The sequence below is a fragment of the Cannabis sativa genome, chromosome 2, assembly GCF_029168945.1.
Source record: "Cannabis sativa cultivar Pink pepper isolate KNU-18-1 chromosome 2, ASM2916894v1, whole genome shotgun sequence".
In the NCBI taxonomy this organism is placed as follows: Eukaryota; Viridiplantae; Streptophyta; class Magnoliopsida; order Rosales; family Cannabaceae; genus Cannabis; species Cannabis sativa.
The window spans coordinates 57,920,729-57,937,598 of NC_083602.1; the positions used below are offsets into that span (position 1 = coordinate 57,920,729).

The window sequence follows — 16,870 nt, forward strand, 5'->3', positions numbered from 1 at the left end:
TTCCACTAATCATGTCCTTTGGATTTACTTCTTTAATTTAAAAAACCATATTTAAGAAACTATGCTACGAGAAAATAAAATAACATGGCGTTAACGTCAAGCAACATTTATTTTTTAATTTTTACCAATAACCTAAATATTTTCAAAAAAAGTGAGCTACATTTAAATTTTTAAGAGTAATAACCTAAATGTTGCTAAAAAAAAGTGAACTACATTATATATATAAATATATATATATATTTATATATATAGATATTGTTGATGGTGAGAATTTGTCAACCAATGAGCGGCCGAAAAACCAACTTATACTTTAATTTTATTATTTCAGTGATTGTTTATGTACTAAGCCATGCTCCTCAGACTTTGATATCTACAAATCTAAAAATCTCAATAGTGCAGGGGAAATTTTTAACGGCAAAAAAAATTCAAGGAGAATGATTTGGTACATGTCAAAGTTCGGGGGAAAATTCCAAATAGCCTTATTATAATTATACAATTAGAAGGTTATTTAATATGTCGTATCGTGATTTTTGAGTTGTCGTGCTTTTTGAACTTGTCGCCTGTCATGCTTTTTGGGCTAATCTATTCATGTTTACGTGTCGTACATTTTGTATTTCTCGTGTCGTGTCGTGCTTAATGATATATTTTTCGTACTGTATCATGCCAATTTGTAGCAGGGTGCTGTATCGTGCCCAAGTCCGTATTTTTTCGTTCCTATTCGTGCTCGTGCTTGTTTTGTGCCATATGTAAAAGCCCGGCCCATATTTTCAACAATATCTGTCTCTGAAACTGACACGATCGAACTCAATGTTCTTCTTTGATCCAAAAACTCTCGTGATCTTCATCATCATCATCATCCACAGGCATAGCACTCAAGATCCGCTTATGGATGAATTTCAGTGTGTACAAAGTGATTCTATAGCCATTTGCTTGTGAAAAAAAAAAATGAAGGGTTTCTCTTGATCTTTGGCTGATATTCTGATAAAGGTACCAGTACCACCATCACTCGCTGTTTTCTGCAGCTCATTTTCTTTAATTTGCTGCTACAGAATATTATGAATACGATCATAAGTTCAATACAATAATATATCTCGCTGTGGATGGATGATGCTTCAAGGTGTAAAGAAGTTTTCTGCTAGGAAAGGAAGGAGAAAGTCCTCGAAAATATGATGTAAAAACTAAAAACTCATCATAATCTTTACCTACGTTTTCTTTATAGAACTTATCAAGATATCTAGCCTTTACTTTAATGGCTATTAATTAGTATTATTTGATCATCTCTGTATAAATATGATGTATTGCTATTTTTTAGAATATTTTGTTAAAATTTAACTTTATGGTGATATAAAATGTGTGCTAAATTTAGCCAAACTAAAATTGTACCAAATTTAACATAAAAGATAGCACGTGACAAATTTTAGCTCACAATAAATACTACATTTTTTTAATTATCTCTTTGTCACTTATTAATACAATTCATTGACTTTAAATAAGATATATTTATGAGTTCAAAAAAAAAAGAAAATAAAATATATTTATAAGATATTATTTAAAATAATATAAATAAAATTAATTATTTTGTATATTTTAAACGAGCATTAATGGTAATATTCACTTTTATACTTAATTTACACTTTGTGCATTAGAGTACAAATACAAAAAAAAAAAAAAAAAAAAAAATAGGCCAAATATAATTTTATGGTATATTTCGAATCAAATTTAACTCAAAATATACATGGAATGGTCTTATGTTTTAACTTGTAGGTAAACTTAATTATTGACTAGTGTTTATTTTTCATGTAATTTGTTCATTAACTATCTTTGTATGAGTGGAACTTTAAGTGATTACAAATACTAATTGTTAGTATTAATAAGGACATCATGAAAAGTACTTATAAAAACCATGTTCACTGTAAATAGTTTTTCTTTCCCCTTACTAAAGAGGATAAATTTACTGGTCTACAAATAGTTTCCAAGACTTGTGCACGCACATGTTCCATCATATAATTAACATAGTGGAAAAACGCTATAGCCTAATTGATTGTCACCAATCATATATTATATTTTATAAAATATTTACAAACATGCACTTTAAAGATGACAAATAATTAGACAAGAAAAGTGCAATCAATATGTATCAATGTAGTTTCTGTAACTGCCAGCACTAGCTCGGCTAGTAAGTGAAGGTCTCATAGTGACTATTGCAGACTCATTAGCTCCAGCTTTAAGAGCAGCCCTTCCTGCTTCCAGGAACCTCTTCACTGCATCTTCTGCGTACTTGTTAGCTTCACCTACCGTCATTCTTTCACCGATATTTGGGTACGTATTGAGGACATAATCGCCATTGAGTTGAGACGCAAGCTGGATCATTTCAACTTGAAACTCTGACAGCTTTGCATCTTCTTTTGGACCCCAGGGCCTCAGTGATGTCTTCACCTCAGGAAGAGTTTCTGTTTTCATATTAAATTTCTTTCAGTTCAATTACTAGATGCAAGAAAACTAAATAATACTTCCTATCCAAACAGTAAATGTGGTACAATCAAGGGCCTTGCATCTAAAACTTTAAGATGTATAGTTTAAAATATGTGACCGTGCTAAAGAACTACAAAACCAACAGAAAGATATTTGATTTGAAAAACACCAAGACAATTAAATTTTTGTAAATGCTCATAAGACTTGGAGCAAACCTGGGCAATCATCGCGTGGAGTGTCACGGATAGAGAAGTATTTCTCAAATGAACCGGCCCATGCGTCCCTTTTTGTTAAGAAGTTTGATTTGAGTTTGAAAAGCTTCTTTACAGTGGCAGGTATTGAAGAATGTTCATAATGTGAAGATGGTGTTGGCCCATCTGGCTCGTGGATCACTGCATCAAACAAACCCGGGTGTTAATCAACAAAAGGTTCAAACTTTTCAGTTAGTTAAGAATGAACAAGATTATTCTCCAGATTACTCACTCATATATTCGAACTAAATTGATGGAAAATGTAAAATAACGATGCCCTCATTTTCTAAGGTGTCAAAGGGTGCAAAAAATACTGTAGGGATCTCTCTTTTATACCTTCTTATATCGGAAGACTATGCATCAATCAAAAGAATTGGCTGACATAGTTTCGAGTTAAAAAATTATATCAAGACAAAGAAGTTTAAAACTAGTTCATGGGAGTGTGACACTAGCCACTAACAAACATTTATCATCTAGTTTTACAATCCTCAAATTTAATCCAGCTTTACCTGTTTAGGTGAGAATCTCAGGGGAAGCAAGTGTCCTTCGCAGATAGCATATATAAAATGAAGTAACAACTATAGAAGAAGATATCCAAAAGAAGAAAAAAAAAAAGAGAATCCTATTCATAATGATGTAAATCCAGATGAATTAATATAACAGCCCCACAAGTTAAAGCAACTTTCTTGCAAAAAAACCTTACCAAAAAAAAGGGGTTAGAGCAACTATAAAACAAAATACCAAAGCAAAAAAAAAGAAGCTAAGCTTAATTCTAATAATTGACCTAAGTAAAATACAAATAATACCAAAATTTCAACCAAAACCATTCACAAGCTTCCAGAAAATTTGCCCTATTTAATTATCTATCCTATTATACTTCAAAATAAGAATTAAATCTTCCAAAATATAGTTTAGAGGGTGGCCATTTACCCAATAAGTACAGAATCAAAGTCCACAATAAGAAACAAACCAAATCATAGCACATAACTTAAAAATTTGACCAACAAAAATAAAACTACCATAAATAACATCACTAAGCCAACAAACCCAGATGCAGAAAAACTCACCAGTGGCCTTATCAATCCAGGGTGAAACCAGTATTGTCGGAACACGAACACCCAACCGGTCGAACCGGAAGTAAAACGGGTCAGGTCCAACTATCCCATCGGGGCTTGGTACCCCAGAAGCAGGGGTGGGTACATGGTCATAGAACCCACCATGTTCATCATAGGTGATCAACAAGGCCATCTCTTTCCACTGGGGACTTTTCCTCAGAGTCTCGTAGACTTCCTTCACGAACTTCTGCCCAAGCGACACGTCGTGGGAGGGGTGGTCGTCGTTGGCCGGTAAGAGTTCAACGTCAAAGTAACGCTGCTCGATGACGACATAATTGGGTAGCTTACCAAGCATGGCGTGGAGCTTGAATTTCAGGGCGTAACTATGAAAATTAACAACGTGTTTGAGCTTTCTAAGGCTCTTGTAGAAGAGGGTCGCGGGGATATTCTGGTAATATATCCCAAAAGTGAGACCATTCTCGTCCAGGGAATCGAAAATCGTTTTCTGAGGGAAGCCATGGATGAGGTCCTTCCGTACGTTGCTCGTGGCTCCATGGGAAGTCGCCGAGTGGACGTAGAATCGGTTGGGCTGAGTCGACGCGGGCACTGACGCGAACCACCTGTCGAATACGGCGAACTCGTTGGCTAACTCAGTGTAAACTGGTAACACTCCAGGTTTGAAACCACTCATGACGGTCTTCGACATCCCAGGGGTCTGGTTCTCCGCTTGCTGAGCGAACCCATTCATCCGAGGAGGGTTGGCGGTGGTGTCGTTTGACCCGAATATCTGCTCCCGAATTGCCTGAAACGAGTGACCCGGGTCCGAGTCAACAAACAGAGCATCGTCAGAGACGAAGACTTTGGGAGACTCCGGGTCAGTGACTAAAACCCGGTTCGATTCTTCTCCCGTTAAACCGTCGATATCGGGTCGGGTCGATTTAAGCCAGCCGAGGACGTGGTCGAAAGAGCGGTTTTCCATGACCAAAACGACGACGGTTTTGATGGGTCCTTTGATTTTGTGCCTTTTGCGAAACTTGACATCTAGGGACTGAGAACACACCAAGAGATAGAAGAAGAAAATGGTGATGATGGGTAGTCGCCGGGAACCCATTTCCGGTGACCAGAACCTAAAAGGAAAAGTCAGAGCCCCAGAAGCAAAGAAAGAAACTTTTCCTTTTTTTATTGTCGTGTTAGTAAAGATGAAGGTATGGTATATTCCAAATAAGATAACAGAAACAGATAGCATTTTTTTTTGTTTATTTTGAAAAAATAATTTTATTAAGTTATTTATTTAAGGTAGTTGTTAGCTTTAAGAATAAGGAACTGTTATTTAATAAATTAAATTATGCACAAATTATAGTATAGTTTTCAACCATATGTTGTGATTATCGACTTTTTGGTATTTCTTGTTAACATCATCAAAGTCGGGACTCAGAAATAGAAGAACTCTAAGGACGGGAGCATTTTATCTTGCCAGTTTAGACACGTTATGGTAAAAATTAATATATAAAATGAATATAGGCAAGGAATTTTGTGGATGCATTTTAATGTATTATAAACTTGGTTTGATATATTTTAACTTAAAATTCATTCAATATGAATAAACATAATATCTAAATGGGACAAAATTTAAATTACTTGAGGCTAGCTCAAGTGGCCATAAGAGAGTGCGTGTGTGTTAAGAGTCATGAATTCGAGAATGCATTGTAATATATAAACGCTTAATTCAAAACAAAAAAAATGGGACAAAATTTATTTCAAATAATATAATTTTCAACTATGTTACTCAGCCGGCACTGGCGGGCGTAAAGCGCAAAGAATAGTGATAATAACCAATTGGTTTTCTTATGACTTTTTGATCAGATACCACCAAAAAAAAGCTAACGGAGTGTCCTTTAATCCATTTAAGTTTGATATGGACACATTATCTCATCCTTTGCAAGAATAATTTGAAAGAAAAGAGAGAAAAATATCTAATTTCATTATCTTGTTTCATGACTTCCAATGCACCATTATAGAAAGAGTGTCCACCTTACAGAAAACGATGTCACCGCAGCTCACAACCAGAAATTAAAAATAAAAAATAAAAAATAAAAAATCTTCCCACAGCATTAAAATGTATACATTTGGTTTTGATCCCAATATATCTTGTTCTAGAATAGATTAAGGGACATCTTTAGCTTGTTTTGTTTCCATTTGGGAAGCTTGTAAAAGTTTCCTTTTGTCATTCCAAATTTGGCAACAAATTCTTCATCTGATAGATATGCCTAAATCCACAAGAAGCAGCAAATTAATTTTAGTCAGTGGTAGAATAGATTATTGAGAGAGTAAAAGAATGTAAACAAGTTAATAGTTAAAAATGAAAATATAAATATATATTTATATAACTGGAGGCTCTCTCCCCATTACTTGAGTACAAAAGAGAAATACCTCTCTTTTAGTCACGTCTATGCCTGGTACTGGATCACTAGAAACCACTTTTAATCTCTCATATGGGTATATTATCAAATTAATGTTATTTTCAGCCTCAGTTTCATTGGCCTGAGAATACGAATTCTCAATCGATGATCTTGTGTCTTCAGTTGGAGAACCTGCATACGTCAATGAGTATAGCACTATATTCAGTTGTCCCTCTCTAAATTGTTACTATGCATCAAAGTAAAGCAGTGTATTTTTATGCTAAATCTAATCATGCAAATGAAATCAGCTTCTTCTTTTCATTTTTAGTTAGAACTTAAATCAACAAACTTAGGATCATAATTAGTTACCAGGGCTACTACCACTACGAGGAGATTCAGAAAAGAGTTTCCTGGCAGTTGGAGTTGAAGTGGACTGGGAGCGACTGACAGGAGACTTCCAATTTGAGCTTGAACCATTTGGTGCAGGAGATGGACTTCTTCCCCGGCCATTTGAACTCACGGACCTGCTTCTTAGGCCGTTTGGGGTACTCTCCCTTGAGTATGATTTCCGAGAGGTTCTTAAAGGAGCCTGCTTAGTTTGTTGATGACATCATGACAAAAGAATATAACTTGTCTTGCAAATTGCAATAAAGGATAATAGAAAATTTCATAGTAAGATTGTTCAAGAAGATCTGAAAACTGACATTTAATATAATAAAACTTAAATGAGAAATTATAAAAACATAAAACGCGTAAATATTCATCAGTATTTTATAGACATAAGAAGCTCTTTATCTCGTGGGATTCACTTACTTCTACACTTTGTGGTTTTCCCTTCAACTTAGCTAGCTTTCGCTCAAAAGAGTTGCCATGCATCTATAAAGACCGGAAATTTAAGTCAAAATTAATCTGATGGTATGATCCCATATTAAAAAATTATGGTTTCTGTTCAGCAATATTGTTTAGTCAGCATGGATTAGAACCTACCTAGAGCCGAGGGAGGGTTTAAGCCCACTCTCAAATTTCAGGACAGATCATATAAAATTAGAAATAGAAACAATAAATAATTGGTAGAAAACATAATTTATATAAGTATTTAGTCGTTACTTGGTAGACCTGGTTTTGAATTTAATTCTCTTGAGCTATATCTTTTATTTTTATTTATACAGTATATATAAATCTACTTTTTTGAAAAAGAAAACTACAAAATATTAACATTAAGTATTCAAATTACATAAAACTTTTTTATTAATTTATGTTAATGAATTATGTGTAATTATATTTAATCTATAATTAACACAACCTCCCACAGAAAAAAAAACTAAAAATAAAATCATAAAACCTCATATTATTATTTAGATGCTAAAATTTGTTCTAATTTATATAGTAATTTTATTCTAGATTTAAGTAAAAAAAGGCAATATATATAATTTAAGTTTGAAATTATTATTACAAATTTTAGTTAATCCACCCTAAAATTATATCAGCAACTGATTAGAACTATAATAAACATTTCAAGTGAGAAAATAGTTTCACATCAAAGGAGGATTTGAATTGATTTTTGACAAAAATCTTCAATGAATTTATCAGCGATTATGTATAAAGTATTGTACGGTAGCTGTACAATAAAGTAGTAAAATTGTCATCTTATGAGGTGCTGTAAAATGTGTACTCAAATTCTAGAAGGGGGGTGCACTTACATTTTGCTTCGAGAAATCCCATTCAAAGAAACGAGTGAAGAATGTTGGTTCTTTCCCTTCAGTAACAACATAAAAAGGAGTATCCACAGATAGCCCTTCAGCAAGTACATCTGTCTCGAGAAATTTCTGTAGTTCCACGTAAAAGGATAAAAGGAAAAAGGTTTAGAAAACAAACAAGGGTCAAAACCACAAGTGTGATGAGTGTCAACATTAGAATTGACAGTTCACCTGGCCCAACATTAGAGCTTGTTGCTTTGATTTTACTTTTGAATGGCATCCAATCCAAATATACAACTCGTTGTGGCAGTCCAGCGCTAAAACATCTTCAGTAGTTAAATCATCCTGTGTAAAATTGAATATCTCTTTCGCCTGAAATATTATAAAAACCATACTATATAAGAAGATTACATAGTGATTCCAATAGAGATAAACACCATTAGAATTTCACAAGACACAAGCTTAACTGTAAACTTCTTGTGTTGAAAGTGTATTCCATGTACTTGAAAGTAAATCAACTATTGAACTACAAACACAGTATCTGAAAGTGTACCTTGAAATCACCTGAATGAGGAAATTTGATCAAGCAGCCAAGAACCACAGTCCGCAATTAGACATGCTTTACAGCTTGAATGATTCACAACAAAAGAAGACCATATTATCATTTAAGACAACTGCAGAAGAATGGACTATTTTCCTACCTTCAGTAATGTTTAACAAAAGCAACCGCGGATCTTCTACATGTCCTTTCATTTCTTTTCCTTTTGCATACTCTGTCTTTCCACCCAGTGCTGTCCAAAAGATATCAGGTTCACTCCCTTCCCTCACTGATATCGGTTGCCATGTTGGCTGCCATTGAAAAAGTTAGAAGCTTGAACAAGAAATTTGAAAGAAGTCTGCAGAAGTAAAAACAAGTTACATTTATGAACTCCAACATTCTGTGTAAAATATCATGGTCCCTGGTCAAAGAAAGATTCCCAATCCAAGTGAATACAGTTGTTCCAGAATTCAGAATGTAACAATAAGATGAATTCAGAGAACTTGATACCTGCAAAAAAAAAATAATAAATAAATAAATAATTGGATGATTACTAAAGGGAAATTTGATTTTCTATACTTACATATACTTAATATTTTTTCTCTAAACACATAACATTTAATGTTTGTGGGATGTGACACATTTTAGAATATCCCTAAAATACCCCCATTTACATTAACGCCTCCCCTCTCTCTTCTTCTCTCTTTGTTATAAACAAAAAAAAAATTAAAAAAAAATTAAAGTGGGCATCGGGCACTACATCGGGCCCATCGGACCAGTCATCTGACCATCGGGCCCTACATCGGGCCCTATATCGGGCCCATCGGGCCCTACATCGGGCCCATCGGGCCAATCCTATAAATTGAAAAAAATTAAAAAAAATAAAGTGGGCATCTGACCATCGGGCCGACCATCGAGCCCTACATCAGACCCATCGGGCCAGTCCTATAAATAGAAATTTTTTAAAAAAAAATCCAAAATGGGCATCAGACCATCGGGCCCTACATCGGGCCATGCATCGGACCATCGGGCCATGCATCGGGCCTTCATCTTCAAGCTCATATCAAACCAGAAAATCGGATCTTCTTGCCCAGAAAGATCACAGACCCTAGATCTACTCCATCTAACCCTAGATCTAATCAAGAATGCACATATCCAACCTAAATCTATCAACTAACAACATTTTCACTATAATCAATAAGAAAAAAAAAAATTAAAAAACCGAAAGGGGAAAGACTCATCGCGTGCTCAGTGGATGGGTTCCCTCCGTGGGGTGGTGGGTTCCCTCCGTGGGGTGGTGGGTTCCCTCCGTGGGTTGGTGGGTTCGGTGGGTTCTTTGTTCGAGTGGGGATTCGTGGGTGGTGCGATTTCAAACGCTAGAGAGAAAAGGGGCAGAGAGAGAGAGAGAGAGAGAGAGAGAGAGAGTTTAGAAATGAGGGGGGTAAAATTGGGTTTAAGTAAAAGTTATCCCATTTTACAAATTATGTATAGTTTTAGATTAGGATACCAATTTTAGTCCTTAATATGCATATAATTTCAAATTTCCCTTACTAAATACTCATATCTGTGAGGTTTGTTCTTCCAACTGGGGAATTTTGCAGAGATACACATTTCATGTGAGATGTTCTTACTTGGTCAACTTGAATGGCCTGCATATTATCAGGACTCGTCCCTTGAATACGAAAAAAGGCATCCTCACTTTCATTATTTGTTTTGTCATCAATACCTTTTTCTGCAAGAAATTTCCTATATCCTGCACTCTTACCTCCCTACAAGAGAAAAAGAAGGGAAGAAATGGTTATGTTGATTTTTATATTAAATCTTTCGGTTAGTGAGATTTTAGAGGACTATTTCGAAATAGAAACAACATTAAGTGAAGGAAATGCTTGGGAGGTAGGAAAACCTTGTAAATAATTAACATCTGGAATATAAAGAAGAACTGATCTGGCTCTTTATCTTGTACAACTTGTGCCTGAACATGAAACGTATGAGGTAAATTAGAGAATATTATTTCGACACGTAAATTGATAATGTCTAACATGGGAAAAGTGTCTTAAACAAATTAGCATCGTATTGAGAAGATAGCATTGATACTCAGCATTTCTCCTCTAACAAAGAAGCACATTCTCATCATAATTAGACCAAAAAAGAAAATTAACATTTTTAGAAATGTTATCTGTATCAGGGGCTAGGACTAACCATAACGGGATCACCCCTGGTTGAATCAACAACGGAATTCATATGAGAGATAACATCTCTTCTGTCTTCCTGATATCAGAAAATACAATTGAATAAGTTATAATTTTATAAGAGATCACCAAGGAACTTAGTAAAAATGGTAAGTAAAATAAGGAAGCATTCCTCAAATTACATAGAAAAGGAACCATTAAGAATTTCAACAAAGATCCTTGTCTGAAAAATCATATGGGTTATAACTCAAAAACATTTTAGCATTCACGATCACGCCCCTAGTAATCTCATAATGAAGGTGGTCAAAACACATACTTGTGCATGATAAACCATCCTTACCAGTGTGCTCTCACAACCTAGCCATGCATAAAATAGATTTTCCTCCCTTCCATTGCCAGAATACGTATATTGCACGACATAGCAATCACCACTGAAAAGCTTTCGCTGTTCTGAAATAGGAACCAGGGACAGTTCATCCCCATCTACCCGCCAAACCTGGATTGCCAAAAAGATTGTACCAAAATAAAGTAAATGATCAAATAAAATACTGGCAAAACTGTGTTGTGAGGTTTGTTTCAGTAAAACTTACTTTAAGGGTTCCCCTGCAATCTATAAGTGGCTCTATATCTTCTTCAGGAAGCTCTTTCACCTCATAACCATTTTGCTTGAATATTGCTGGAAGAAGAAAAAATTTAATTATATCAACTGCATTGTATCAAAACCTTCAAGGTCACCACATTAGTACATATGCTGCATTTCTTTGAACTTAACAAAGTTAGTGAAAGAATTAAACCTGCCACTTTTTCCCGGCCTTCTTCAAATAACCGAGGCTCAACCTTTAGAGGCCAATTAGCAAAGTAAGACCTAAATTTGGAAGTTTCTAACCCTTCAGTTATCAAAGATAAATGTGTCCCAGCTGATCTTCCTTGGTTTCTGAGGAAATCCTGTAACCAGCTAGTCAGTAATCACATAGAAAATACAGATAAGAATTAGTCGTTAGTCGTTACACCCCATCAAAACAAAAGGGAATTCCTCTTATTGTACACCTCAAAATTACCTATTTTGATATTGTGATGTGATGATAGATTTCATATTCACAAAGTAATGATAAGATGATAAATTCATGATTTCCCAATTCAAATTTGAAACATGGAATGGTAAAATGAAATCGACCATAAAGTCACTGTCTTCCATGAGTGTATGTTTATGTATAACAGATAGTGAGGGCAGAGGAAGTCTCACCTCTGCAGCTGAAATTGATGTCTTCCGCTCTGTGACTGAGGTAAGTCTTCCCATCCAAACAAATATTTCAGCTTCACAATCCAACATATAGCACTTGTCTGCCTCAAGCACTTCTCTAGCAAATGAATCACTTTCAATTTGACTTAGTTTACCCTGATAGGTTATCCTGTTGAAAAATAATAATAAAACACCACCTAAGGGAAAGAAACGAAATACATTTAAAAGGGAAGGCCAACAAAACTAATTTCATAATTAATAGGACTTGATATGGTATACTGCTAATCAAAGTTGATGCAGTTATTCTCTTTACATGTATTCTAAGTGTCAATTATGACATTTGTCAAGCAGCTTGAAGAGAACAACCATCTTATTCAATTGGGACGTAATGGAGTACATCATAGACATAGTTACTGTTTGAAAATTATACACATGAAGCCTCCATTTCCAATTTAAATACTTCCTCATATTTGAATGAATCCGAACAATAAGACTAAACTAGAGTATATGTGTTTCTACAAACATTCTTAAACGCACCAAAATAGTTTCACGGATTGGATATCAGACTGATCTTGAAAGAAAGAAGGTGACTCCCGGGGAATGGGAGCATATCCACCAAAAAAACTCCAGAACTCACCCACTTCAGAATCGCCAACAAACTTTCCATCCTCTGCAGGGCTTGACCAGTTAAAAAAAATGTTTTCATAAAAGCAAACAAGGAAGAAGGAAGAAGATGCCAACCTATAGTTGCCACCTCACAGTTTCCACTATGCTTGGTATCTTTGATATATTGTACAACCTCCAAAGCTTTAGCTCTTTCTTGAGTGCTAGAATTGCACCCACTAAAGAGGAATATTTTTGATGCAGTATCAAGAACGAACACATCATTGTGGTTCAAAGATGACCGAGAAAATGGTACCTGGTGAATATGAAAAGCATACAGATCGGTAAAGACACACACACATGAAAGTAATTTATGTGATTCTTGAATTTTTCCTATTACTATTTAAATAGAAAAATAAAGTAAACTGACAGAAGTAAGCCGTTGTTACATCCTCAAAAAATTGATGGTTGCAAACCTATTGAACTTAACAACAGCAATGGCAATTCTTAAACAACATACAGTTAATAATATACATCTTACTTCTTTAACATGAACAACATGATCCCCTTTGCAAGTTAACAATCTGACTTCATATGTGTCCTCATTTGAGTGCCCTTTTTGAGAAGAATATACACCTTCAATAGGTATAATACAGGGTTTGAAGTATGAAAGAAACTTTTCTGTTTCTTGGCCTTGAAGTTCCCTGTACTGTACAGAGCAAGACCCTAGGGCAGCATCTAGTTCAAGTGCTTTGTCTGATGCCAAATCTGAGTCCACCTGCCAATGAGATTACCAAACTTAAAACGTCATGAAGATTTGGTGATTACATCAATGTCCAATGTTTGTTCAAATTTTATGTAGTTCCTCAAATATAATATCTCAATAGATTCTGTGATGCAACTGTGATATTCATTTAGTGAATTGCGTTACTGATACAAGTTTTAAAGTTGTCTCCTAGATAATCTCATTCACATTTTTTTGAAAAAATTACCCAATAATGTGAAACAGCTTTAAATCTATGGAAGCATGAGCAAAAATTTATGGATTTTTCTGCCTTAAAATTGACAACTAACAATTAATTACATGTGTGCCACAAAAAAATAAAATAATCAAATGTGCAATAGTAATTGAGTGATAAAGGACAGGAAAAAGAATACCTTGTTTGTGTCATTTCCTAGCCAATAGTGAATGTCATGCAGAGGAGGCCCACTTTTTCGTATAATTGTCTGTCTCAGGCAATAAGCAAGTGAAGTTGTCAAATTATTAGCATATCAGAAGAAATATTGGAGTGAACATGTTGCAAATATTTGATCTAGCGGGGCGGATCATTACATGATATGAATCAGGTTGGATCATAGCCGGATCAGATCCGACCCGATCCATTTACACTAATACAATTAGAGTTGTAGTGAAAAAAAAAAATCTTAACAAATTTCTGATATCAACTTTGATTCAGAGCAAGTGAATAAGAAAACAAAAGAGAGAGTGAGAGAGAATCTTCACGCAAGCATTAAGACTTCATGGCCTTAATGGAAAAATAATTAGCAAATCTGAATATAACTTACATGCAAGATAAGATATGAATTTCCGCTGTAGAACTTCCCATATGAAGTCTTTGGAACAGCAACCAGTTGAAGGTTCTCCACACACCAAATTTCTAAACCACTAGCATTAGAATATAAGGATGAAGCAACAAAATTTAGCAGAGAATCAACATTAGTTTTGTATTTGCATATGTAAGAAAAGTTAGTACAAGGCGTAGCTACTAACTAGAAAACAATTTTGAGAGAAGAAGTCGCCGGTATTAGGTGAACATGGATTACACAGAAATAAGTAATGGTATGTCTAATCTATATCATAACAGTATCAATTTTCATCCATTCTTGGCTATACATTTATGACTTAAATGAACTTGAGCATGGGCAATTTTTATGTTAAGAGAGTTAAGTACTATTGTTCAACCAGTGGCAAAGGAATCAAATTGATACTATAAAGAAGCTTTCACATGAGATCTTATGTTGTACAGTATTATTATTTCATAACACTAGATGTTTCCAGTAACCAGAGAAAAAATCTGAAACACTATGCTAGTGTATCAAAAACTCTTAATGCAATGATAATATATATAGATATATATAATTCAATAATGTAAAAAACACACACACAGGAAAGGATACGGTTTTGTTCCTGCTCCTTGAAATGCTTGATCTGTGTCTTTAGCATAGAGAGACATTGTCTTGCATAGCTCTGGTGCCCCCACAGCATATGATTGCAATAACTTCTTTACTCCAATCTCTGATGGTTCCAAAAAAGAAAAAGAACTAAATTGTGAAGGATGAATCTGTGTTTTTCAGTTTAACTGACAAAACTACTCAATAAAACAGAACTTAATAATAATTACTTCAGCAAAAAGTCATGCCACCAAATATGCACTTTCATTTTGGTCATGTAATCCAATACTGACCGCATAAAGATAGCAAAGCATCCAAGAACAATGAGAGCAGTCAATCTAAAACATAATAATGGGAATCCAAGACAAGTCTTTCTACCTATCAAAAAACGAGTCAACTTGTAGCTGTGTGATACTATTACTCAGCACAATAAGAAACTTGCAGAGTTTCTTATCTTTAAATCATTTTGATAAAAATAGCATACTTTGGAGAAATGTATTTGTTTTCTCCAAAAATCTGGGGGGTAAGTAACGAAAGCAATATTAAGGAGGTTTATAAGACCAGAAAATTGATTATTTTGTGTAATAAAATAACGATCCTTATATGAACATAACTAATTGCTTCATGGGTCAGTTTACAAAGTCTGCCTTTCTCTTGCATAGTCTTTGCAAGTTCTCCTATTTATGTTTTTACTAATTTGGGAAAATCAGCTTTTAGATAATCTGAAATACAAGTGTTCCTCCTTTCATTGAGTAAAGAAGGAGCTACAGAAGCCCAAACAATATAGATATATAAATATCAAACAAACCCCAGAAATCAAAAAGTGGGAGCTACAAAAAAAAATGATATTCAAACTTGAGGGGATGTGAAATAAACAAAGAGTGGCACTAATAAAGTTAGCGACTAAACTCTTACCAGTTTAATTTTCTTTTCTGTAACAAAACAACCAAGAGGAAGCTGATTACTTGAGGTGTTAATGAGCAGAAAATACAAAGAGAGGGAACAGAGAAAAGCCAAAGGATATTCCTTTGTTCTAGTGCATTTGATGATTGTTTGACTTGAAAAAGATGGTTGGAGTGGAGTTTAGAGATAAATTGTTATTAAAGCAAACAAAGAATGCTGGTGAAAAACCAAAGAAAGGGAAAGGTAGGAATTAAACACAAACAAATGGCATGCTTTGATTTTCTCATTATCTCCAGCTAATCAGGGCCCCACTTGGCCACTACTATTCCCAAACATGGCATGCCCAAGTGAAAGTGACGTGGTAAAGAAAGATCATTAGCGGTAGGTTGTTGTCGTTGCTGCTTTCTGCTTGTCGTTTATTCATTGAGCGTATATTCATTTTGTGGCTATGCCTATGTATGTACATGTGAAGTGAAAAAATATGTTTTACCCCACCTTGGATCCGAAGTACTTTGTTCAAGGATTTGATGATTTAATAGATGGGGTTCATTGATTAAGTTTAACCTTTACTTGGGTCAATTTTATTGTCTTTTCTTAATATCTTAGCTGTTTTTCTCCAAGTAGAAGTAAAAGCGTCACCGATTATTTGTGTGGCATGTCTTGTCTTGGCCTGTAAAAGTTTTTTCTTTTTCAATTAGTCTCTCCATTTTAATATGTTGGTACTGGTATTACGGCATGGATATAGGAGTTGAATATAATGTATAGTTAGGTATAATGCTAATCTCTCTAGTCAAAACTCAAAATTAACCTCAATACTTTTTTCAGTGTTGATTTTTTCTATTAGCTTTTATAGGGTTATGCTATTTAGATTGGCACTCACTATATAAACTTTACTGATATATCTTCTAACTCCTAATTTTGAGCTTTAGATAATATTTTTTTTTTTTTTTTTTTTGATAGCAATATGACACTACTGGTGGTGCGTTTTTTTTTTTTTTTTTTAGTGAAAGAAAGTATGTTATTAACTCAAATCAAATCAGCTGTTACAGGATCACTAATAAATCTAGGACAAGCATCTGCCCACAAATGACCGCCATTAAAACTAGTAACAGACTTAGCTAGTGCGTGGGCCACACCATTCGCATCTCGCGAAATGGCACAACAAGAACCACCACCAACAGCAGCTAAAAGAGAAATAATCTCCTCAACAATTGGTTTAAACAGAAGAATATTATCAGGAAAATTAATCCAAGAACACACCACAGAAGAATCCGTCTCCACACGCGCCAAAGAGAACCCCAAACGAACCACCCGCTTCAGTCCTTCACGTAAAGCCAGTAGCTCCGCAACC

At 34.7% G+C, this 16,870-nt stretch overlaps 2 protein-coding genes across 3 annotated transcripts; both read right to left on the reverse strand.

The window, feature by feature from the left end:
* Window positions 1-1,889: 1,889 nt before the first annotated feature.
* LOC115719453 (non-specific phospholipase C1) lies at window positions 1,890-5,379 on the reverse strand. The gene is made up of 3 exons (XM_030648514.2): window positions 3,791-5,379; window positions 2,688-2,864; window positions 1,890-2,450 (listed from the first exon to the last, which is right to left on the reverse strand). The coding sequence occupies exons 1-3, from the start codon at window positions 5,022-5,024 to the stop codon at window positions 2,128-2,130; spliced, it is 1,734 nt and encodes a 577-aa protein (XP_030504374.2). The 5' UTR covers window positions 5,025-5,379; the 3' UTR covers window positions 1,890-2,127.
* A 347-nt stretch (window positions 5,380-5,726) lies between these two features.
* On the reverse strand, window positions 5,727-15,756 carry LOC115718638 (villin-1). Of its 2 annotated transcripts, none has more exons than XM_061110669.1 (23): window positions 15,532-15,756; window positions 14,623-14,740; window positions 14,011-14,110; window positions 13,603-13,671; window positions 12,986-13,222; window positions 12,583-12,760; window positions 12,379-12,511; window positions 11,845-12,010; window positions 11,396-11,546; window positions 11,192-11,277; window positions 10,942-11,097; window positions 10,612-10,680; window positions 10,316-10,384; window positions 10,044-10,181; window positions 8,794-8,922; window positions 8,576-8,723; window positions 8,428-8,438; window positions 8,106-8,246; window positions 7,878-8,003; window positions 6,991-7,053; window positions 6,559-6,766; window positions 6,209-6,369; window positions 5,727-6,045 (listed from the first exon to the last, which is right to left on the reverse strand). In XM_061110669.1, the coding sequence occupies exons 2-23, from the start codon at window positions 14,676-14,678 to the stop codon at window positions 5,932-5,934; spliced, it is 2,709 nt and encodes a 902-aa protein (XP_060966652.1). In that variant the 5' UTR covers window positions 14,679-14,740; window positions 15,532-15,756; the 3' UTR covers window positions 5,727-5,931. The 2 variants fall into 2 exon arrangements, with proteins under 2 accessions (XP_060966652.1, XP_030503316.2); XM_030647456.2 differs by having other exon boundaries at window positions 6,547-6,766; window positions 15,532-15,753.
* Between the last annotated feature and the right edge of the window lie 1,114 nt (window positions 15,757-16,870).